Source organism: Nyctereutes procyonoides, unplaced genomic scaffold (assembly GCF_905146905.1).
Source record: "Nyctereutes procyonoides isolate TBG_1078 unplaced genomic scaffold, NYPRO_anot_genome, whole genome shotgun sequence".
NCBI lineage: Eukaryota > Metazoa > Chordata > Mammalia > Carnivora > Canidae > Nyctereutes > Nyctereutes procyonoides.
In genome coordinates this window covers 29,851,882-29,876,235 of record NW_026575047.1, presented here as the reverse complement: position 1 = coordinate 29,876,235, position 24,354 = coordinate 29,851,882, and the positions used below count along the sequence as shown (strand labels likewise).

Here is a 24,354-nt window from a genome sequence, read left to right as displayed (position 1 = left end):
AAAGAGAAAGAGAACTTCAAAATTATGAAGCTTCAGGCCCCACAAAACTTGGATCTGCCCCCATGTGTGAGAATATGGCTCCTAGCATAGACCATCAATGCCTCCTCAAGTAGAATATGGATTAATGCCTTTCTCCCCATCCCAAATGCCTCATGGTCCAGAATTACTTCTGTACCCAAGTTCCACAGGTGGCTTTTAAGAACCTTTATAAAGTACCTTCCCCGTCCTCTGTCAGAAGTCAGAAAGAAGAGCCACCAGGCAAGCTTTCCCACCACAGAATCCACTCGCCCCAGAGACAGACCAAGGTGCCTCTGGGCAAAGCTCAGTGCTGCAGTGAGGAGGGGGTCCTGCTGGGGCCCCTGGGCCCAACCAGAGGGAAGCTGTGTCCACAGAGGATGGAAACACCAGGGAACCCCACTGCCTGTTATTCCTGCCTCATATCCTCTTCTATGTGTGACCCAGGCTACGTGGCATCCATCATGGGCAGGAGGAGACCACTGCCAAGGGTCCATGACCAAGACCAGCAGCTCCGGGCACAAGCAGAGCGGCAGGCGGTGAACTTCGTGGTGCAAGGTACACAGAGTCCTTTAGCCTGCCTGCTGTGTCCATTTGCTTCTTGGGTTCTTAGCTGCTGCAGGGCTGAGTGACACCCAGCAGATTATCCTGATGATATTCCTGGGCTCACTGAAGCACCAGTGAAATAGCTCTTGGCGCTCAGCACATGGTGGTCTTTATGATGTTTCCCTCAAGCACCACTATCCTGGCTCTACGAATAGGAAGCTGAGGCTTTAGGAGTTGATGTAGCCAGGACTAGGGCAGGGCCTAGTCCCTGGCCTCTTGGCCTCGGGCTCTCTGCTGTGCCCCACATGTCTGGCAGAGTAAGACCTGGCAGTAAGGCTGCCAGACCCAGCAGGCCCTTCTGGGTCATGCAGCCATCAGCAGCAGGCAGTGGAAGGAGTAACGGCACATTGTCCACCCCCATTGTGAAGACTTCTCCATAATCTCTAGCCACAGCAGAGAGGTGAAGAGGGAGAGTATAATCACAAGCTCCACATTCCGTGTGCCACGAGCTGTTCCAGGGAGGCCCCAGGCAGCCCAGTGGTCAGGTGTCATCCTGTCAGTGACCCCATAGGTCATAGATTGGAAACCGAGGACCCAGGGCCCAGACATGAGGCCTGAAGGCAAGATTCCACCACATGCCCCCAGAGGGGTGTTCTGTGGCAGGAGGGCAGCCAGGGACCCTGGGAGATGTGGAGTGGGTGGCCTGCATCAGGGCAGGATGGAGATCATGTCCCCGTAAATCCTGCAGAGAGTGGGACACAGCAGCACTGTCTAGTTTGGACTCAGCCTCTGGGCATTGCTGGGACAACAGGAGGCTCAGCAGCAGCTGGCAAGACAATTGCTAGAATCTGGGTTCAGTATAGAGTCTTCCTGAGTCCAGTCTCCTGCTGTGACCACCTAGACAAGAGGAGAGTGCCAGCCCTCCAAATCCTGAGATGGTGGGTTTTCACAATGAGGCAGTTGTCAGGCCGTGGCCACGTATCTGTTCATGAGACGTGTGCGAGGCATGCTCAAAGTCATGTTGAAGCTGTGGTAGAGCCCTTCCAGAGGGAACTGCACACAAGATATCTTCATGTGAGAAGCCGACTAGGAGTCTTGGCCATGAAATCCAGCTACCATGGATACGGCCTCCTGCACACATGTATCTCTGAGCAAGTGACTTGCCATCCATCAACTTAAAAACTTGTGTGAGCGGGGATCCCTGGTGGCGCAGCGGTTTGGCGCCTGCCTTTGGCCCAGGGCGCGATCCTGGAGACCTGGGATCGAGTCCCACATCGGGCTCCTGGTGCATGGAGCCTGCTTCTCCCTCTGCCTGTGTCTCTGCCCATCTCTCTCTCTCTCTGTGACTATCATAAATGAATAAAAAAAAATTAAAAACTTGTGTGAGCTGAACTAGGTGCCAGGGACAAGCAGTGGCCAGTGCCCGAAAGAAAGTTCTGCCTCTGACACATCAGCCAACATGATGTACCATGACACGCCCACCTCCCTGGGCCTCCCCCGCATGCACTCCCTCTCTCTCCCCCCACACTCCCCTCCTTGTTTCTCCAGCCCTTTGCACTTTTCCCAACCTCCCACCCCAGCGCACATTCCCATCCCTATTGAGACTCTCCTCACCGCCAGCAGGTCTGCCTCAGAGGCCAGAATTCCGCATCCAGCATCACTGCTACACTCTTAGGAAAAGGACACCTTATCGTGGATACTTAGCCTCACAGTGGAGGAAGGCCAGTCCACAGACTAACAGTTTTCATTTCTTCATGAACCTTGGGAACCACAGACAACTAAAGCAATTTCAAACCACCAATGAGACCTAACTTCAGTCCATTCCCATGAGCAAAGCCCTTTTTTTTTAAGATTTTTAATTTATTCATTCATGAGAGACACAGAGAGGCAGAGACAAGCAGAGGGAGAAGCAGGCTCCCTGCAGGGAGCCCGATGCGGGACTTGATCCCAGACCCCAGGATCACACCCTGAGCCAAAGGCAGATGCTCAACTGCTGAGCCACCCAGGCATCCCCCGAAACCCTTTATTAAGACACCTGCTGAGTGCCCAGTACCGGACTGGGCATGTCCCTACACTCTCCAGCACCTTGCAGAGTGCCCAGCACAGTCTTGGATGATCAGATGCCTGACAGGTGTGATTTATCCCTTCCAGAATCTAGTAGGATGTATTATAGCCCCAAGCTATCCACTGGGGAGCTGAGCAAAATGAAGTCAAAAGTCCACTGAGCTGGAAGGCTGAGTGCACATCCATGCCTGGTCACTCTTAGCTGGTGCGGTGGGTGGGATTCTAGATTCTGCACCCTGTGTGCATGCCCCAAGTGTTGGCAGAACCTGTGGATATGATATCATATCATTACCATAGTTAGGTCAAGCCATGTGGCAAAAGGGGATTTGTAGTTAAAAGGGAGACTACCCAGGGCGGACGTGACCTAATCAGGCGGGCCCTTGAAAGAAGGTTTGGAGGTCAGAGATCCAGCACAGCAGGTGCCCTTCAGCTGGCCATGAAGAAGCAAACTGCATGTGGGGCAGAGGGCCCATGGCAAGGACCTGAGGACAGCCTCCAGAAGCTGAGCGCAGCCTACAGCTAGCGTCAGCCGCAACACAGGAACCTCAGTCATGCCACTGCGAGGAAATGAATCTTGCTAACAACCTGGGGTCACTTGGAAGTGAGTCTTCCCTAGTTGGGCTTCCAATTGAGGATAGTTGGGTCGCCCACAGATCTCAGGCTATGAGGCCCCGAACAGAGGACCCAGCCACACGGGTTGGGTTCTTGCTCTGCAGAAACTATGAGATGGTAGATCAGTTGTTTTAACCTGTAGGGCATGCGGTCCTCTGTTCTACAACATAGAAAAGACAGCCTGCCTTGACTGACCATACCTGGCCATCCTACTAGCCAAATCCCTGCTGCAGGGCCCTGGACTTCACATCATTCATGAAAATCAAACTTCTGTACCCACAGGCTCCGCCGCAGACCTCTGTAAGATGGCTATGATCCACATCTTCACGGCAGTGGCCACTTCCCCTACCCTGACAGCCAGGTCAGTGAATGAGTGGCCAGCCTGCCCAGGCCTGACCCAGCATCTGGTCCTGCCGTTCTCGGGGCTTGGGTGGGAGTTGACACCATGGCAGGCCCATGTGCACACACCTCCCAGGAGCAAAGCAGCACCCGCCACTTCCCATGTATGGATCTTGATTCTGATGAGCTCAGAACCCCAAGCGGTGGGGGCCCCTGAGCCTGAGCTCCTCTCAGCACTCCCAGCAGAGCCCCTGCCTCCCAACTTGGGCTTGGCAAAGTGCCCAAGGGCCAACTCACCGCAGCTGCAATAGCAACAGGCCATTCACCTAGAGGCCTCAGCTGGTGCAGAAATGCATCTCCTCAGCTGGTGCAGAAATGCATCTCCCCAGGTGTGTGTGGGGAGGCCAGACCTCCCATGCAGCTGCCCACCCCGAGGTGGGCAGACCCCACAGACCCTCAGTCAGGACATAGAGACACCATTCCTGCCCCCAGAGCCAGCGTACTGGTGCATCTCAAAGATGGGGCTCAGCCACGGCTGCCTCTGGGTCACAGTTCTCTCCAGTTTCTGTCTCTGCCTCAGTTTCGGGGTATACCCCCTGGGGCATACACCCTGAGCATCCAGGTGGCTGGTGACATCCTGCCCAGGTGTGCAGCAATGCAAGGCCCTGGCACAGGTACAGGTGGCAGGGGTGCATTCTCCTCCAGAAGTCCAGGACCCCTTGCTGGCAGCTAATCTGGAAGTATCCCAGAGGAGTTAGTGTTTCAAAGCCCAGAAGGCCTGGCTTCCTCCCTGTTCCACACACGATCAGCCCATATTGGGGTGGTCTCCAGCAGGCCACAGTGGGCCTATCCCTGCAGGCAAGCCCTCCTCAGGTGACAGCATCGGGCAGCTGATTCTCCAGCTTGTAACCCTGGGGGCAGGGAGAGGTCATGCACCTACGTTACCTGGGGAGGTGACTTGCCCTTCTGGACCCTTCTCCATCTGAGGTTACAGTTTCGTCTTGGCTTCGATACTGTTCTACCTTCTCAAGGCACGATGTCCTTGTTTATCTGAGGTCCTTCATCTTTCCTGGCACCTTCTCCATGGATTTCTTTTTGAAAGAAGTTCATTTTGACTTTTGAGCCTGTGTTCTTTTGGCAATTCCAGCAGTTTTGTACAGAAAAGCGCACTGGACAAAGGCCCTGCTGGAGACTGGGTGTCATCCTAGTAAAGGGGTAGGGAGAGGACTATCCCCAGGCCCCACAGAGCAGACCCATCCTGTCCACAGCCCGTGCCCCAGGCACCGCCTATGCCTACTGCCTACCAGGGAGAAGCAGCCCAGGGAGGGTCCTTGCGGAGCAGGCATCTGAGCGTGCTTTCTATAGGGTATATTTAGGAGGGGGCATGAGCAGCCTGTGCTACTTCATCACCTTGGCCAGAACCGAAACCTGCATGGTTGTTCCATATCTGTGATATCGTATGTCTAGAGAAGTCTGATCCATTTTGGGGTTTTGTGGGATTGATAAAGGAAGTTGGTACGTGAGGACTTGGGGTCTTCTTAGATGACAGAGTCCAGAGCTGAGCACAAACAGTTCCTGCCCCCGGGGCTTTGGCAACCCAGCTGCCCCTCTTTCAGGCTTCACTGTCTTTGGGAAATGCTTTCCATAGCAAATAGGTTGTACTGTTTTAGAACTAAAGCAGTTTGGTGTGGAATACTGGGGCCTTTCCTACTCTGTGTTTAGTATACTTGCTCTGTTCTTCCCGGGGTAATAGGAGAAGTTTAGGATCAAGTTTAGAATCGGCCACCATGAGCCAAGTGTGAGGGTCTATCTGCCTGAAGGAGCACAAAATGCATCACCAGAGGCTCATGGTTGTCCAAAGGGAACAAGTGCCCAGACAGCCTCATCCAGTGGCCCCAAGTACCCTCATCAGCTGGAGCCACAGGCCAGGCTCCACTCACTGCCCCTAGGCCTAGAGCAAAAAGGCAGGGAGCTTCCAGCAAGTCTTTGGCTGAACGGTCAGCACTCAGGGGCCATTGCTGCCAGGCGAGGCAGGCTCCCCTCTCAGTCTCTCAGAACTTGGGGCCTCTGTGAAAAGGCCTTTCTAGGTTTCAGAACATGTCAGAGTTAGAAAGAAGCTTCAGAGATGGTTGGCTCTAACCCATGAGTGTAGACAAGGGGGACCTGAGGCTCAAAGCCTTACATGTGTCCAAATCCATGCAGAGCTGGACTGGTGCTGGGCCTCCACCCGAGCTGCAGAGCTGCAGCTTCTGCTCATGCTGTGCCTCTGTCACCGAGAGAACCAGGAGAGCCTCCCAGTTCCCCTGCTCTGGACAGTGGCTGCCTCCTAAAGACCCTTACCTGCTCCTTTGCCCTTGGATACAGGGACAGCAGGGGAGATGTGGGGTGGTCTGTGGAAAATGACATCATCTGCTCACCACTAGGGCAGCCGTCTGACCTCTAACCACCTTGCAGTGCAGCCAGGTCATGCTCATGACTGTGGGGCACTCAATCTCCCACCTCAGAAAAGAGCAGAGAAGGTGCTGGGGGCCCAGGGAAGGTAAGAGGCCCCACTCAGCCAAACAGTGAGGAACGGCCTGGATGAGCCTAGACACTGTGAGTGGGCAGGGCAGCCCCAGGCCTGCTCCTGAAGCCAGGAGGGAGTGGAATAGGAAGGATGCAGAGCCAGGCCAGGGGCGAGGTGCCAAGGCCTCTGCTGGAGCACCCCCCTCACAGGAGCATCAACAGAGGACAGCGCACTTGCCCAAAACAGCAGGTCTGATATTCACACAGAGCGTCTCTGCTCCTCTTCTGTCTGTGCCCCAGTTCGAGGTCAGGGAATGTCGCAGTCAGCAGTGAGCACTCTGTGTGCTGTGTAAGTGACTAACAACTCAGGCCTATTCTTAGGTTGCTGCCACACTGGTGGCTCAGAATTCACAGCGTCATTTCAAGTGTGAAGACAGATTCTGCTAAATCTGAAAGAAGTTACAAGGGCCTCTTCTAAGTTTCTGCCCATTTGAAAACGAAGACCCCACCAGAGGCTGTGGAGTCAGTTGAAGACAGCGGGTGCCCGTGCCACCAGCCTGGTCCGGCTTCCAGAGCGCAGTACGGAGCAACTTCCAGGGCAACCAGGGCGTTCTGCAAATCCACTCTTAGCAGGGACAGGAGGAATGGGTTGGCGGGACCTCTGTGAAGCTCTGCAGCCTGGCCATGTGTCCCCTGAAAGTGGCAGCAGAGCTCATCTCTGCTCTGCAGTTGGAAGAGCACTCCCTCTCTGTAGCCTGGGCTTGCTGCCCAGGTGGCTGTTGCACAGGGAGCCTCACCACACCTCTCCTGGGCAGCCCTGAGCCCACAGCTCTGCCAAACAGGGAAGTCTGCCTGCCACCTCTTCCCTTATGCACTGTGCCTACAAAATGACAAGGACCGGATCTGGTCTCTGACCTCAAAGGCCCAGTCCCGGAGACAAGTCACACAGAGGGCAGAGCACACAGGTCCCTCCCTGATGTCTAGCATCCTTCCTGTGGGTCACCTGCACCATACTTCACCTCCCTGAGTGTACAGAGCAAGCCACCTTCCTCTGCCCTGAGAGAAGGGCTGGCACCAGGTCCATGGCCACAGCCCATGGCAGCCGTCATCTGCCCAAACCACAAAAATCAACCCAGATCCCACCTTGGACAGAACACATGAAGTCTGGTGTGGGCCGGCCAATCCAACTACAGCCATGTTCTGTGCAGCCAACATGGAGCTACTGGGGTGTCCCCCCATGCACCATTCCCTCCTTCTGCACACATTTGCACTTGCTAGCCCCTGTCACTGGAGCCTAAGCCCTCCAGAGACTCCTGACCCTTGGCACCTTGTCCTCAAACCTCTTCCCACAACTGGCCTCATCTACCACAGCCATCCTCCAGGGTTACCTGAAGAGTCTTAGATGAAGGGTCACCCATTGGAGAGCCTATGATGGAATCCATGGAGCTCAGCCCCTAGGCCCAAAGCTGGAGAGGGGAAAGGAAGGTCTCAGGGGCAGCATTGCTTAGGTAGGTGCTGCAGGAAGGTACCCAGATAGTAGGCGGCCTCCCTGCCAGGACCCATGAGCAGCCACTTTCTAGGATCGGTGGCCTCAACTCCGGGAAGAAGTTTATGTCCAGACCTGGCTGGGGGTCCAGGTGCCCCCTATGATGGGAGCCAAAGGCAGGGGCTAGGGGAGCTGGGGTCACTTCTAACCTGTGCTTCCCTATTCTCATGAGACTGTCCTGGTGACAGTCAGGTGACCCCAGGCACCAGGGATCCTCTTGGATCTTCTCACTCCCCACCAAGGCACACCCTCTAGAGCACCCTATGCCACAACCTTCTATGGCACCCCATGTGTCCCCATTGCTGTGCAAAGCATGGAACCCAGATACCACATCTCAGGGTGACTACCTCCCCCACTGTGTCTTCCAGGCTGGTCGCCCAAATTCATGATGAGCTGCTATTTGAGGTGGAAGATTCACAGATTCCAGAGTTTGCAGGTGAGCCTGGGTGGCACAAAACGGCTTTTATTTCACGGAGGGCTAATGTGGCTCCCCTGTGTCTGGCTGGTGCCTGCCTCTTGCAGGAATTCAAGGCCACTTCCCTGCCCCATAGTGAGTGGACATACCCTATCCTGGCCAGCAGCCCTCAGGGACATCAAATGCTCCATTGTGGGGTCTGCCTCAGCATCAGGGCTCCTAGATGATGGGGACTCCCATTCTGGACTTGCTGGCCTTATGGCCCTCGGTCCTAGAGTGAGGACTCCATCCTACAGAGGGGATTCCAACCTATATGGGGTTGCCATCCTACAGAGAAGACCCCATTCTAGAGAGAGGACCCCCACTCTACAGAGGGGACTCCGTCCTACAGAGAGGACCCCATCCTACAGAAGGGACGCCATACTACAATAGGGACTCTAACCTATAGAGAGACTCCATCCTAAATGAGGATTTCATCCTTAGTGGGATTGCCATCCTATAGAGGGGACTCCATCCTACAGAGGCAATTCCATCCTCGGGTGGAGTGGTTCCCTTCACAGCAGGTATTTGTCCAGTAGAGTGAGGGGCAGCGAGGTCCTGCCTTCTGCCCTTTAGAAGCACCTGGACACCCCTGAAGCTCCCCAGCATGGCCATGGCCCCTCTGCAGGGCTCCTGGTCCACACATCAGGCCAGAGGGGCTGGGGGCCATGCAGCCCTTCCAGTGACCCTACAACCCTACACCACAGCCTCTGCACCAGCTTTCTGGCCTTCTGCTGCTGCTCTCTGCACAGCACAGAGAAGGAAACGAGACCATGTTGCTCAGGTGCATGGCCCTAGGGTAGCTGTGTCCCACTCTAGGCACCTGGAGACCCATTCCCCAGGGCATTGGCTAGCTCACCCCGAAACCAGAGAGGGGAGAACAAGGCAGCACCCACCCGTTCATGGGATCTGTCACAATCTTTGTATTGAGCATTGCAGATAACTTAATAGGATAGAATGAAATATTTATTGATCAAAGGGCAAAAGAGTTCAGAGCAAAGTCTGAGACATGGAACCAGCTGACCCCTCCCCTCCCCAGGCTGCCCTTTTCTTAGGGCTCAGGAACAACTGTCCCATGGTGACTGAGGCCGCATAGCAGGATCAACCCACTGGCACCACAGAGCTGCCCTTCCGGGCTTTACCCTGACATGCGAGTCCCCAGATATATGAGGACTGTGGTGGGGAGCGTGGGTCCTCCTGCCCTGGCTGCTCCAGCCAGGGTGGCCCTGTGCCCCCTTCCTTTTCCCAGCCCCAGAGCCTCTGGACAGAGCTGGAAGCCCTAGCATGGTGCCCAGCCCCAGCCCCACCTGACCAGCAGAGGCCCCACCTGACCAGCAGAGAAACTTGCTCCCCGGGAACCATGGTTGGTGCAGTTAAGGTGCCTTCAGGCCTGTGCTAGGGATGTGGCCAGAGAGAGATGGAACCAGCCCCAGAGTAATGTGGGGGCTGCACACCCAGCAATGCAGCTGATCCTGTGGACTTGAAAGATAACTCGGGAGCAGGGAGACCAGGGCAGGGCATTCCTGTGACCCCACCTCTGCCCAGGTGGCTCAGGCCTATCCCTCTCCCTCCTTTACCTTTGTTCCAGCTCTTGTCAGGGGCACCATGGAGTCCCTGCAATACGTGCGGGCCTTTGGGCTACAGCTGCAGGTGAGAAGGGAAGGGGCTTCTCCAAGTTGGCCACTCCCAGCTAGAGCCACCCAGAAGGGGTAGGCGAGTCCATCTCCCAAGGGGCAGGAAAGTGGGGATGCAGGGCATGGCTCCAGACTGCCTACAGCCCTGGAGCCCCAAGACTGCTGCCCTCCCCCACCTGCCCTAGGGTCCCTGCAGGCCCCGCAAGCCCTGCAGTCCCCACCCCACCTGTAGTCCCGCAGGTGGCAGGCAGCGCCCATCCTCCCTGTCAAGAGAGAGCTGTTGAGCCTGGGCCAGGGGCCTTGGCAAGGTCCTGCTCAGGGCTAGGGTCCCTGGGAGGGCTCTCCAGGTCCCCTTCTGGCCCCTTTTTGGATCAGAACCTGCTGACCCCCTAGGGAGCAGGGCCCTGAGGTGGCAAGCACAGGTCAGGCACTCTGCCTGTCCCAGCCCCGGCAGGCCTGCTCCCTGGCGCAGAGGCCCTGGCAGGTCAGGTGTGGTGCTCAGCCAAGGTTGAGGTATTATGACTCGGGGCAGATGTGGGGTGAGCCCGTCTGCCTGTCACTGCCAGAGCATGTGTGCATCCATCCATGGCAGTGCGCTGTGGGCAAGGTGGCTGTCTGGGCATTGTGGGCACAAGTCGCCTGCATGTGGACCGGGGAGGGCCAGGAAGGGCTAGCCCAGGCCTGGGACTCACCTGGGCTGCTGCCCACAGGTGCCCCTGAAGGTGAGCCTGAGTGCCGGCCCCTCGTGGGGACACCTGGTGCCGCTGCAGAAGGTCTCAGGCCCTTGGCCCAGTCCACCTCTCACTGAGTCTCCAAGCAACCACCCAGCCACCGCCAGCCCCCTTGTCAGCACCTACCCCCGGTGCGCGCATTTTTCTCCTTCATTTTGTCTGTAGCCCCAGGCAACAGTGGGAGGAAGAGAACTGGTTTCCACCAGTCCATTGTGTGGCCTTCCCCAAGGTCAGCACTGGGAGCTTGGTACTTACTGGCTCCCCACCCACCCACCCCCAGCCCCCGCCAAAGCAGGACGTAGAGAGGGCCACATCCACCCCCTGGCTTGTCCCTTGCAGTAAAAGCCTTATTCAAAGCCAGCCGAGTTTCTGTCCAAATGAATTATTCCCGCGGTAGGAGATGCCACGTCCACGGCTCTGATCTACTCAACCAGAGCCAGGACGGAGCGCCTGAAACAGGAGTGGCCCGACCTGGCCCAGAGCAGGCGCTCCCAGCCCTGCCACCCTGGAGACTGAGGTGGGTTCCTCCAGTGGGTGAGTTCCTTAGTGGGTGCCCAAGGAGCTGCCAGCAGCCTGGAGGCCCTCCCCACTGGCTCCCTGAGCTTCTCGAAGCTGAGGTCCTGCCCCATGGCAGCGGTGAACTTCAGAGAGCACACAGCAGGGCAGGCATTGGGTCTGTGCTCACAGCCGAAGCCTCCCAAGGCCAGGGGTGCCTGTGTGCCGGTGTTTGCATCTTCATTGGGGCCCCCCTGCCTGTGCACTAGCCTCCTGGCCAGCCAGCGACCAGTCCCTGGAAGCCAGCCAGCCCCCCTGACTCTCCTCTCAAAGTGGTTCTCTCAGAACCCCAGTGCCAAGAGCCCAGACCATGCACCTTGACAACGTCACAGCCCACTGTGAGGGCCACCATGGTCCCCCCTTGCACTGTGGGGAAACAGGCACAGAAAGCTCACAGCACTGTACAAGCCCACTTGGGTAGTAAGTGCACCAGGTGGGACTGTACCTCCATTCTGCTGCCTCCCTGCCAACAGGGTCCTGTCCAGGCCATCCTGGCACCCCCAGGGTCTCCCCTCCCTCTTGCTTCCCTGTCTGGGTGCTAGGTGCACCCTCCAAGTGGGATACCAACAGGTGCCCAGATGCAGCCCTGGGTCCACACATGCCAGAGCCGCCCAACCATGTCCACAGTGATGGTTCTACTCACCACCACCTTTGCTGAGCCTGCTTTTCTGGGTGATGTTGGCAGTCAGTTTACTGTGCTCAGGCCAACTTTTCTCATGGCTTCAAGATATTGTCATTGTTTTCATGAGGTGTACAAGGATCTGACCTTATACTGGCCAGGCCTGACCACGGTATAATAGAACATTCCAGAATCTGGAGTGCCGGTGGAGAACTGCTGCTGGGCCAGCTGCAGGTGTGTGTTGTGTGTCCTGTCCCTATGTGCATGGCCTGTCTTCATGCTGTCACCTCAGGCTGGGCTTCACACAGTGTCTCACTCGAAAGAAATGATTGGCCTCAGGCTGATGTCTGAATACACCATGTGCCCCCCAGGCCAGGGAGGGTCAGAGCGTGCTGCCCGCAAAAGCTGGTTCTTCAGGCTTCCAGACCGCAGACACTGGTTTCAACTTAGCGAATTCTGGAGCCTGCCCAAAGCCCTCCCTGTGGCAGGGGGGCCAATCCTGGAAAGGGACAGGAGGAGCCGAGGCCATTCCTCCCATGAAAGGAAGGCCCTCTGCAGTGAGCTGTCCAGGGCTGGATGTGGGCACCTCACTGTCCCCAAGCTGCCCCTTCACCCGACTCCTCAGACTGGACCCATGTCCTCCTCCCCCCTTACAGACACCAGGAAGGAGGTAGGCCTGATGCCATTATGGGGCCCCACACTTCACCCTACCCCTCAGAGGTGCCAAGTGGACAGGTGGGGACCCAGCCTGCGGTGGGGCCCCAGCCAGAGCAGCCAGCATGGGGACAGCAGCCTCAGCGACACAGGTCACCCCAGCACCTGCCCAGGCCCCCAAGGAATCCAGCATCTCCAGGAAAGCTGCTCTTCCTGGCCAAGTTCCAGGAGGGGGCGCTTCAAGAAAGTACAGGAGCCCAGTTCTGTCAACTCTGGTTTTATTGAAAAACAGCAGCACTGGGGGCCGTGCAGGTGGAAGGGCCACAGCACCCCCACCCTCCCGCTGCTCACACCCCACAGGATGCCTGGGACCCCACCCAACCCCTGGCCCTGTAGCCCATTTCCCTCGCCCCTGCAGGGCCCTTTCCAGGGCTGTTTCGGCACATCCTAGGGTCTCAGGACCATTGCCATGGTTGTGGGTTCATAAACAGTGAGCCACAGAAGTGACACCGGCCACCAATCTGGGCTCTGCTCGCCCGGAGACAGCATCCACAGCAGCCGTGGTCAAACAGCCTAAGCAAGGAGACTCTGCCTCTGAGCATCCACCCCTGCCGTCCTCCTACACACCCAGAGACCCAGGCGGAGGCTCCCTGGGTCTCACAGCCCCGTCCCCCAGACAGAGGAGGTGGCCTTATGTTCGAGGTCTGCTGGGGCCGGGGGCAGGCCTGGGATGAGGCCGCCCACAAGGACCCTGCATCTTGGCATGGGGCTTAGGGCCGGCCTCTCCGGGCTGGAGCAGGAGGTCTTCGGCCACCAGGTTCCCCCGTCACCACGCACTTGCATGTGTGTGCACACAGGCACAGGTGTGTGTGTGCTCATGCATGTGTGTGTGTACACATGTGCATAGGCAGTGTACACACAGACACACATACATACACGTGTGTGCACACACATAGGCAGGCACACACACAAACACACCCCTTCCTCAAAATGGCTAATTATTGCTGTTAAAAGAAAAATGCATCCAACAATGGCAGGTTGGGGCTCCTCCTCCTCCTCCCCAGGCCCTGGGCTGCCCCACTCACACCACCGTTGGACACACATCATCGGCACCAGAGAGCAAGCATTCCAGGATCTGCCCCGCAGCCAGCCCAGAACACAAGCCCCAAAAGCCTCAGCTGCAGGACCACCAGCATGGGAGTGCAGGCCGAGGCCAAGACAGACTCACAGAAGCAGCTTCATACACAGATCAGTGCCACCCACCTGGCTGGGGAGGGGTGGTGGGCCTCCCCTCAGGCTCAGAGGCCACCGTCCAGCCAGTCCCTGGACACTGACAGGAGGGTAGCTCCCTAGGATGCTGCTCGGCCCTGGCCCCGGCTCAGCAAGGGCCAAGGCTCAAGGCCACATATGCCAGCCACCGCCAGGGCAGGCAGGGGCAGGCAGGGGCCAGCATTCACCTGCCAGCATGACTCCTTGGGGCCCAAAGAGCCTCCCAAGCACTTAAGACTCCCAAGGAAGCCCTCTGAGGAGCATCACCCAGCCTGGACCCTCTTAGGGCCTTCTCAGAGGAAGGATGCTCAGGGAAGGATGAGAGCTGCCCAGGGACCTCGTGGCCTCAGCCCACTTGTAGGGACTCCTAACTCAAGCCTTCTCCCAGGGCCAACCCTCCACTTCCTGGAGGCAGGCTGGCCCCATCTTTCTGCCCCATCCACCCAAGGGCAGCAACAGGAGGCCAGGCTAGACATGGGTCCAGGTGAAAGGTGAGCAGTCACCATGGGCCTCCATATGGCTCTGTACACGCAGACGACTCGCTCTGACCACCACCCTCAGGGACCAGCTCTCTGCAGACCCCATACCTGGGCATTGGAAGCTGTCTCAGGGACAACCCACCAGCCACATGCTAGGACTCTGGTGGCACTGAACCATCCGGAGGTGCTAGAACCCTCAGCTGCCCTGTGTCCCACTGCCAGGAGCTGCCCATTGGGTTTGCATTCCAGGCTCATCTAATGAAGACGCTCCGGAACACTCCATCTCCTGATTTCCAGGCCAAAACTAGAGGCTTCCAAAAGTCCTGGGAGCCCTATCTCCTGAGCATGCCTGGGGGCTGGCTTTCCCTGGGCCTTGGCCGCAGCCACCAGGGGTAGCCCAGGAGGCCAGCAGAGAGGGGTCGGGTCCCAGGGCCTGACAATGCAGGGAGCTGCCCAGACACATCACTGAGCAGAACCCCAGGGGTGCTTCACAGAGGTAGAAGTAGTAACGTCAGAATTTCTACAAATGTATAAAATTCACATGTCAGTGCACGTTTGTGGAGGAGTTAGCTCCCAGGCTAGAGGGACATGCCCAGCCAGGGATGGGCATCTCCCACTAGTGTGCCAGCCTCTGGCCCAGGGAAGGATGGGAGATCTGCTCCCCTGTGATCCTCAGGGGCCCGTATAGCTGCACACCAGCCAGGCAAGGGCCCTGTCCCACATACAGGGTACACCCAGCTGGTGAGCACACAAGAGTCCCTGGCCACTTCAGTGGTGGGGCAGCAGGGCTCCAGACACATAGCCACCCTGGCACACCCCTCCTGACCTCTCTCCTAAGTCTTGGCAGCAACAAAAGGGCAGTAAAGAAAGGTGCAGAATCCAGCCAGTGTCACTACCCTCTGTCACTAGTCCAGCCATCCAACTGGGGGAGACGCTGCAGCCCACCAAGCCCATACCCTACATGGACCCCAGCAGGACAGGAGAGGGCCATACATCTCGGGGAGCAGCCCTGGTGACATGCTTTGGTCCATGTCCAGCAGACACTGGCCGCTCCGGAGCCCCAGGCTCTGCCACACCCCCAGTGGGCTCCAACGGCCCCCACCCATGTTTCCCCACACCAGGGACCAGGGGCTCCAAAGGCACAGGATCAACAGAAGCCGGTGGTGTCCCCAAGCTACCACTGACAGGACACAGCCCACTGTGCTGACCCCGCGCAGCCCCTACCTGCCCCTCCTGCCCAGCCAGGCCTCAGGCCAGCCACAGCCCCCGCAGTCCCCACACCGACTAAGGCCGCCCCAAGCCGAAACCAAACCAAACAAAAAGAGGAAAAAGGCACAACTGTTTGTTTTCCATTTTGCTAAAACACTTTACGTCTGTCTGTATAATCCAGATTAACAAAATCTGAGAGCTGCAAGAAAATAGGGTGCCGATTTCTGTACAGTCTACAAAACTCCTGTCCCCAAGCAGGGACGGGACGCCACCAGGGAGAAATGTACAGGGGAGAGTGGGGGCTATACAATGTTCTGCAAATATCCCAACTGCTGACAGCACAAAAGGCCCCTCGGCAAACTGGGCTTATTTCACTCATCTGCTCGTTTCCCAAGTGCCTTTTCAAGAACATCCCTTCCGCATCCCATATGTGGGACCCAGACCCATGGCCCACCATGCCTCCTCCCTCCCAGCTCCCAAAACAGAGGGGCCTCTGTGGGCATTACGGCCTTCCTACCACTGTAGCTGGGCCCAGGACTCCAAGCTGGACCTGTGGGCACTGCCAACCCTCCTGTCCCCCCACTGTCCAGGCCACCCTACTTCTGCCAGCTGCCTCCCACCTCAGGAAGGAGAGGCTGGGGGCACAGCCAGGCCACCCCTACCCCCAAGCCAAAGTAGACAGCACTCATCCCTCCCAAAGGCAGCAGGGAATCTGCTGCCACCCCTGGCCTCAGTCGCACAAGTCAAGGCTGGACAAGGGCTCCCCAGAGCCTCCTCACAACCCAGGAATGCTCTTTTGGGGGAAAGAATGCTAAATCAGGGTCTCCCTCTAGATCTCAAAATCTGAAACCTTCCACCCACCCAGCCACCCGCCCCCACCAAACTGGGCCAGAAATAGTGCATATTCTAGACCACACAGGTATGTGTGTATGTGTGTGTATGTTAAGGTATAAACTACCATTTTGTCCCAAGAATTAAAGTCATGCAGAGTGCTATTCTGTCTAAATAACTTATTAAAAAAATAGGTCGGTTTCAGGCTGGGAGAAGCTGTGGGCTCAGTGGTGTTGGCAGCGGCCTGGCTTAGTACGATTCACAGGGCAGAGCCCATCAGCCGCTAGGCAGAGTGGTCCTCGGGGAGGTCTGGGAGAGGCCACCATCATCTAGCTGGCACTGGGGACAGGCGACTGCATGACTGTCTCCCCTCTGCTCTCCTGTAGGACCCTGACCAGGCTGTGCAACAGGTTGCTATGGGAACCACACCTGGGTGATGATGCCAATCAGCAAAGCCGGGGCAGAGGAGGGACAGAGACCAAAAGGAAAGAAACATGACTCAATGTCAAAGCAAAGCTGGGCCGGGCGGAGGAAGGGATGGTGAGAGACAGGCAAGCCCTCCAGAGAGCAGGTGGGCTGCCAGGGCTAGCTCTAGCTCAGGCTAGCTCCAAGGCTGGGCAGGGGGTGCTCACCAGTCTAGGCCCAGTCTGAGCGGGCAGCAGGGCAGGAGGCTGTGGGCATGCGGCATGCTGCAGCCAGGCCATGTCCTCAGCATGCACGGAGCAAAGCGGGGCCCATGGCCAGCTCGGTGCCCCATGGGGCAGTAGCTGGCCAGCCCAGCAGGCCACACCTCCTGGGGACTGACAGCTGAGCCATTGCCTGGCTGGCGGCCAGGGGTCTGCTGGGCAGGGGCCGTGGTGCAGAGGTTCTGTGCTTGGTGGGCCAGGCTAGGCCTGCCCCGACAGCGTTGGGCTGGAAGAGGCCCCTCGAGCAGGCTGAGCAGCTGAGTGGGCACGTGGTGGTCCATGCTGTCACTCTTCAGGACGCAGCCCCAGCAGGCTGGGGAGGGCGAGGGGCCGTGGCTGCAAACAATCTAGCCCCCAAAGTGTCACAGATGAGCAACAGCCCCACACCCCCTGGAGAACCAGCCAGAGAACCGCGTGATGTTGAAAAGGAAAAACCCAACACAAACGCCAAGGTGAGCGTCTGAAAGCGGGTCTGGGCGGTGGGCAGGCGGGCACAGGCGGATGGGGCGGCCAGGGCGGCAGGTGGGCAGGCAGGTGGGCAGTGGTCACTCCTCGCGCAGCTGCAGGCGGTAGCGGTGGTAGCGGACCTGGAAGAAGAGGCGCTCAGCCAACGACAGGGTCATGCCAGGCAGCACGTAGTGGTCACTTGAGCCCATGTGTCTGAAGCCCAGCGACTCGTAGAGCTTGTGTGCGGCCACCTTGACGGCCGTCGTGCCCAACACCACCGCGGAGTAGTTGTGCACCAGAGCGAACTCCAGCACCTTGCGGCCCAGTGCCTTGGCGATGCCCTTGCCACGGAAACGCGAGTCCACGGACATGCGCAGCAGCTCCACTGTGTTGTCTGCCTCGTGGGCCCGCGCCGCCACGATGCCCACCACGTTGCCATCCAGCACGGCCACCCAGAAGCAGGAGCCTGCAGGGACAAGGCAGTCAGAGCTGCAGCATGACACAGCTGCCCCACCAGAGCCCTCCGAGCAGAAGGCACCAGGCCCAACCTGCCCACTGCCCATGGCAGCCCCAGAGCGGCCCCTGCCCTGGGCCTCAGCTTGGGCAGAGAGGAGCTCTGGGGCCAGAGTCCCTCCCCCAGGGACTAAGAGCTGGGCAGGCCTCAGCCAAATAGACCCCTCCTCTGCCCAGCTACCGCCAGAACTAATGCTTGAATGGCCATGGACAAGCCACAGGTGCAGCCTACCTGGCCTGGCTCCTGGCCACTTGGGGCCCACCACAGTGGTCCCCGTGTATCCACAACAGGATGCTGGAGAGAGGTAGGTGCCATGAGGGCACCTCCGGAAGGACCCCTACAATGGGGACTCGAAGATGGGCCAGGGCAGCAGGACCTGCCTGGGAGCCATGTCGCCAGGGGCCTCAGATCTCAGAAGCCTCTGGCTCGGTCAACCATGCTAGGAACTGCTGAGCCTGGGAGCCCCATGGCCTGCCTGGATCAGGACCACCACATACTTCCCACTGACCTTGGCCTCTCCTGGGCTGGAGCCCAGTGGCCAGGCCAGCCATCCCATCCCCACCCACGGCCTGGACCAATCACAGCCCCATGAGAGGCAAAAAGAGGAAAAGCAGGGCAAAGGGGGATGAGAGAAGAGAGAGAGAAAACACAGGAAGGGAGGTCTGCAGGCATGAGCCACAAGGAGAGCCTGCTCTCCGCTGTTGACTGCCAACCCAGAGGCCCAAGGAGGCAGGGGCTGGCCAACAGGAGTAACCACTCTGAGGACCCCCACCTGCACCTGCACTCGCCCTGCCTGTGGCCACGCCAGCCCCCATGGCCGTATCTGCCACCAACCACCCCCACCTTCTCTCCTTGAGTGGCAGGTCTCCCCCGTAAAGATTCTGCGCCTGACCTTGCCCAGTGACATCACACTACCCCACCCCAAGGGTAGGCCCCCGTCAGCCCATCTGTGTGCCAAGGGAGCCTCCCATCTCCTTCACTGCCATACCCTGAGAAGTGACATGTCGCCAGGGCTCAGAAACGTCTGAGGACCTGCTGCCCTGATGGACACTCCACCAGCTGACCTGCCCACCATCCAGGGCTTCTGGATCTCCCCAACACCCTGGCCAGACTATCCCCTGAGCATCATGGCACCATCGGTGCGGTCCATCCTCCCTGTCCCCGGGGCACCTTCCTGCAACCTGCCAGACATCCCTGGAGGACAAGCAGCGCCCCCACACTCACACCCAGGGAGACGGTAGCCCCAAAAGAACAGAACCAACAGCACAGCACACTCCCCACCTGAGCCCTCTTCTGCTCCTGCAGCCTGAACCTGGCTGCCAGCTAGGTGGCTCTTACCCCTGTGCTCCCCCTGTCCTGGGCAGAGCTGGGCTGACACCACGATCCCATGGAGGACAATAAGCTGAATTCAAGCTTAGAAAAGTGTCAAGGAGAGCCCAAGGTGCCAAAGGCTGGCCAGGCAGCTGCTGGGATAGGGATGGGGGTGGAGTCAGGGGCAGGGCAGGGCAGGGCCAGCCTGGATGGAGCCAGTGGGCATGGGAACTGGCTGTGCCAAAGCAGGGTACCCTTACTCTGGGATGCCTTGCCTCTCTCGTCCCAGCTGCCCACTGCTGGCACTCACCAGGCTCCTCCTACACCCTCATCAACTGTGGAGCCCACAACCGCTCCCTCTCCTCAGCCTGGAAGCCCTCTAGCACCAGTACCAGACCCTCACACCCCAGAGGGCGGAGACAGAGGCTCCCTTCTCTGGCTCAAGACCCAAAGCAAACCATGTGGTCCTGTGACCCAGAATCCAGCCTGCCCCGGGTCAGTGTGGAGAAGAGCCCCCAGGGAGCTGCAGACCCCTCCAGACCAGACCCAGTCCCTCCTCCTAGGGAAGGCTGGGTTGGGGGGTGCTGGGTGAGACCCTCTGCGTCACTAAGTGGCCCAGAGGCAGAAGTGAAGGCCTTGCTCAACAGCCTTGCTCTTCTAGCCCTCAGTAACCCCCACCCAAAAGCCTGTTCCCACCTGAGATCCTCTGCACCTACCACACGGGTCCCTGGCACTGCAGGCCAACCCACAATCCAGCATAGCAGGCCCAACAAGAGATGAGAAAAACTCAGGGCAAGGGCCTTCTGCCGGCAGCACAGAGCACTGGGACAGCAAGCCGGAGGTCCAGGGTCTGGGTGGATGCTCGGGGGCCTTGCCCCAGCACCCCAGTCCCTGCCCGCCTGCTGTACCCCCAACCCCTGTCCAAGTCCTCAGTGACCTCAGGAGGTTCAGGTCACCAGGGGCACTAGCCAAGCCCCACCCTGGGCCTGTCTGTCCTGAGCTGCTTGGTGCTAGGGGGTTCTCCCGGGGGGGGGGGCATGAGAGGGCAGGAGGAGCAAAGATTGGGGAGAGAAAAAGGCTGGGGACATGTGGGACTCACCCGGCGGCTTCATGTAGTACTGCTCGATGTCAGCCATGTCCGTGTGCAGAGCGCAGTCCAGGTAGGCCAGGACCACCTTCCGGCTGTAGTAATAGCGCAGGCCCAGCAGCCCTGCCGGCACCAGGCACGTCAGCAGCAGCGAGCGGGTCAGGGCAAAACAGAGCACTGCAGGGAGAGGTGGGAGAGGTGGCCTCAGTGAGCAGGTGGTGAAGCCCCTGGGGTCAGGGACCAGGGACACCACCCCCCCAGTCGCTCCAGGCTAAAGGAGCCAGTCGGACCTGGGTGCAGAGGAAAGGCCACACCAACTATGCCCCAGCTGTCTTCCCAGTGGGAGCCATGGGTCAGCCTACCAGCTTCCTCTTCTCCCCAGTGCCAAACTTCCTACGGTAGGGAGGGCTATTGGGTGACCCAACGTCCCTAAGTTCTGAGCACAGCACTGCCCCTGGAGGGCAGCAGCAAGAGGCCCAGGCAGGCTCCTTGAAGGGGTGGACCCTGCCCACCACCCATGGGGTCCCCCAGCTGTGGAAGGAGCTTTGCATACACCCAAGGAGCTGCTCACACAGGCCCTCTAGGCTGTCTGAGCCTTGTAAACGCTGGGAGTGGGAGGGGGCCCCTTCTTCCCAAGGCCAGGCCCTCAGGGTTATGGGGCAGGGGGAGTGACGGAGGCAAGTGGGAGATTGCTACCAGATCCATCCAGGCAGCCAGGAGGCAGAGGCGCCTGCTGTGAAAGTCACTTTTGCCGCATGACCTTGGGAGCTTGACAACCCCCAGCCTCAAGCTCCTCATCTGTGGAATGGGAACAGCCACCTTCCTGGGGCCCCGGCAAAGGCCTCCAAGCTCCTGCGGGGGCTGCCCGCCCCCCGTGGCCCCCTTGCTTTGCCTTGTCGGTGCTTACCCTCCCCCGGCACCCCGGGGAGCTGGCAGTCTTCCCCTCATAAATTAGCACTTGGAGCCTCGGAGGCAGCCTCCCCCGCCCCGTGGATTATATATAGTTACACGCGCCAGGCGCGGAGCATCGGCAGCGGGCGCTACCTGCCGCCACCCCGCCCCCACCCGCGATGACCTGGGAAGGGGCCGCAGAGGCGGGGCCCGCGCAGAAGGGGACCAGAGGGGACGCAGGTGGGGACACCGGCCCTCCCCCCGCCCGCAGCCCCCCACCCTCCGCCCCGCTCGTTCCCACGCCCCCACCCGGCGCGCTTTGGCCGGGAGCCCGGATGCCACCGCCGGTGCCACCTCGCCCCAGGCCGCCGCAGAAAGCCGGTGGCGTGCGGGTGCGCGTCGGTGCGCGAGCAAGGGGGTCGGGGGGAGGCGGGGGAGGGGGGGCGAGACGGGCCCCGCTCCCCTCCCGGGCTGAGTCCTGGGCAAGCAGGGGAGCGCGGCCGGGGCGAGCGAGCTGAGGGCGTCCGGTGCGTCGGTGCCCGGCGGGGCGGGCGGGCGCGGACTGCGGCAGGCGGGGGCACTGACCGGCCAGCAGGGCGTAGAGCAGCTGCGTGCGCGGGTGCTGCCGCAGGCCTCGGAAGGCCGTGTTGGGGATGCGCTCCATGATGCCGTCGTAGAAGATGCGGCGCGCCGCCTCCTGCTCGGCCGCGCGGAACTCGCGGATGTACACGCCGCGCCCCCCCGGCGGGCCCGCGCCCCCCGCGCTGCCGCGGGGCTGGGGACCCGGCACGGGCGGGGGCGCGGGGGGCGCGGCGGCCGGCCCGGGCGCGGCTGGCAGCGGGGGCCACATGGCGCCGGCGGCGGCGAGCAGCGCGTCCTTCTTGGCCCCCGGCAGCGCCTCATGGTCCTCGGCGGCCACGATCTTCGTCTCGCAGACCATGTCGGGAGGCCCACAATGCATGCACCCGGCCGGGCGGCGCAGCGCGGGGACGCGGGCCGGGCTGCGGGCGGGCACAGCCCGGGCCCAGGGCAAGGGCGCGGCGCCCTCGGACCCGCGGCGGCGGCGGCGGCGGCGGCGGCGGCGGCGGTGGCGGCGGCGGCGGCGGCGGCGGCGGCTCAGGGGCGCGGGGCGGAGGCGGCGGGCGGCCGGGGCGCGCGCAGGGAGCTGCGCCGCATTTTGGAGAAGTATTTATAATGCAGCGGCGCCGGTGCAGTCGCGGCGCCCGGGGTCCCGCAGGGTCCTAGCGTCCACTGCATTGGCTGCCGAGGGTCACCATGTGATCTCGGGGGTGGGAGCAAATACCGCCTCCGCGCCCGCCCGATGGCACAGTTGGGCGCTGCGCGGCGGCGGGTGCGGGCGGCCAGCGGGCGTGCGCCTGGGCGGGGGCTGGTGCGGGCAGCCCGGGGCACGACGGAGCGGCAGAGCCCCGCGAGGCGACCGAGGTTCCCGGCCCGGAGGGGGTGCCCCCTGCCCGGCCCCTGCACCCCCGCGCCGCCACCCCTCCGCGGGGGCCTGGGAGCTCCCGGTCCCGGGGCCGGGCCGCTGGGGCCCGCGGCGCCGTGTCCTCCTCTTCTTCGGCCTCCGAGCGCAGTCACCGAACCATCTCCATCTCCGTCTCCCGCCCCTTTGTCTGAATGCGACGCCCGGCCTGGCGTCCCTGGGAATCTGCGCCCCGGGCCACCCGGGCTGGACGCGCGGGTATGCGGTCTGGGCGGGCTCTGATGCCCAGGTCGCCCGCAGCCCCCCGCGGCCGCGCGCAGCACGGCAACCTTCCGCTCAGACACCGAATTCCCACAGCGGGCACCGGGGGCGCTGGGCTGGTAGGACCCCTCCCGGCCGCCCCCCCCCCGCCGCCCTCCTTGGCCCGCGCATGCGCTCCACGATCTCGGTGCAGGTGCGGGTGAGGGGGGGGGATGTTCTTGCTGAGTCTTCCAGGTCCCTGCGAGCCCTGCCGACGCTGCGGGCCAGGGGCGGAGGGTGAGGGTGGGGGACAGGGAATCCCAGATCCCTCCCCTAACACTTTATGAACCCAGCCCCCTGCAGCTTGCAGTGCACCCCTTCCCCGTGATGACCCCGCGGGGCAGCCCGGACCTGAGTTCACCACATCCGCATGGTTAGAGTCGAGACCTAGAGGATCCTCAGCCCCCGGCGAGGCAGCTACGATTATCTAGAGGGGACGACCCCTCGCCAGCGTCACGCCAAGGGATCTGGGCAGAGTGAGAACTCCAGACCCCGGAGCTGAACGGTCCGCAGCCAGACGGCCAGTGCAAGGACCGTGGTGGGAGGGGGCAGCCAAAGTGGGAAGTCACCCCGCACCGTCTTTCCCAGATGCCAGGATTTGTCTGGGACCTGGCTCTTATCTTCCTGGAGAGGAATGTGAAATCATGGTGAATCTCAAAGGAGCCCACAGATCCATTCAGAAGTCCCTCCATGTGCTCCCTGAGCACTGCCGGGAGCCCTAACCAGCCACAGTGGACCAGGCTCCAGGGCATCCTCAGGTTGACCAGGTGGACGGCAGAAGTGTCCTGGCTAAGCCAGGCAGGTCCAGGCAGGAAGAACAGGAATGGAGAGAGGTGGCTGAAGTATCTGCAAGTGTCCAGGGGCTTCAGAGGAAGGGGAGGCATGGCTCTAGATTTGGGGAACACTCTTGTTCTGTGACAGGGGCCAGGAGAATAGAGAACCAGGTGGAGGATCCAGGAGCTCCTGGGCAGTGTCCTGATCTCTGACCTCTGACCCCAGACTTAGTGTGAAGAGGTCCCACTGTGCAGAGTGGCCCAGCCCCTAGAGAGTCACTGCTTCTGCTGGCTATTACCCAACCCACCTCCCCCCCAAGACTCTGAGCTCAAAGCTACCCCTCCTCTGGCCCCCAACAGTCAAGCCCACGGGTGAGGGGGAGGACTTGTGCTTCCACCAGCCTGACTTTGGTTGGCCCTGTATCTGCAGGGGTCCCTTCTTCCAGGTGGCCTGACCTCACCTCCATCCCCAAGTCCTTGATGCCCTACCCTGTTCCCCCTTACCGCCCCCCCAACCCCTGCCTGCCCACGATGGCTTGGCTTGTCCTGGTCTAGAGGGCCCTGGAGAGTGCCAGGAGATGGGAAGGAGACAGCCAGACTCAGCTTGGAAGGGACAAACCTGGACCCCTGGGACAAGATGTTGGAGACCTCAGGACCTGGGCTTTAGCACTTGGAGTGGGGGTACCTTTAAAGGGAAGGGAAGTCTGCACAGGCAGCAGGGTCCCAGGCCTGCTGCTGAGCCTGTTCCCTCCCCAGTGACCTGAAGGTGCCCCCCACACCTCCCACGCTCTCTGCCCACATCAGGAATCCATTTCACAGACAAGGAAATCGAGGCTTGTGAA

At 60.3% G+C, this 24,354-nt stretch overlaps 2 protein-coding genes across 2 annotated transcripts in view; one reads left to right on the top strand and one right to left on the bottom strand.

Moving 5' to 3' along the window:
- Positions 1–12,670, top strand: part of LOC129510188 (DNA polymerase nu-like) — a 117,375-nt gene extending 104,705 nt beyond the window's left edge. The window contains 9 exon segments of the mRNA XM_055326170.1: positions 463–573; positions 3,520–3,598; positions 7,996–8,063; positions 9,670–9,704; positions 10,426–10,488; positions 10,490–10,633; positions 10,635–10,675; positions 12,277–12,355; positions 12,635–12,670. Of these exon segments, the coding sequence (XP_055182145.1) occupies positions 463–573; positions 3,520–3,598; positions 7,996–8,063; positions 9,670–9,704; positions 10,426–10,488; positions 10,490–10,633; positions 10,635–10,675; positions 12,277–12,355; positions 12,635–12,670 (656 nt within the window).
- NAT8L (N-acetyltransferase 8 like) lies at positions 12,611–22,054 on the bottom strand. The gene is made up of 3 exons (XM_055326785.1): positions 21,584–22,054; positions 20,120–20,284; positions 12,611–17,661 (listed from the first exon to the last, which is right to left on the bottom strand). Exons 1-3 carry the CDS (start codon positions 21,957–21,959, stop codon positions 17,294–17,296), a joined length of 909 nt encoding a protein of 302 aa, XP_055182760.1. The 5' UTR covers positions 21,960–22,054; the 3' UTR covers positions 12,611–17,293.
- Between the last annotated feature and the right edge of the window lie 2,300 nt (positions 22,055–24,354).

Bases quoted from the DNA above. Each gene is read 5' to 3' on its own strand.
- NAT8L (XM_055326785.1), bottom strand. From the start codon at position 21,959: ATGCATTGTGGGCCTCCCGACATGGTCTGCGAGACGAAGATCGTGGCC. The intron at 20,285-21,583 runs GTCAGTGCCCCC...CTCTCCCTGCAG, and splicing joins GCTCTACGCCCTGCTGGCCG to TGCTCTGTTTTGCCCTGACC. The intron at 17,662-20,119 runs GTGAGTCCCACA...TTGTCCCTGCAG, and splicing joins GTACTACATGAAGCCGCCGG to GCTCCTGCTTCTGGGTGGCC.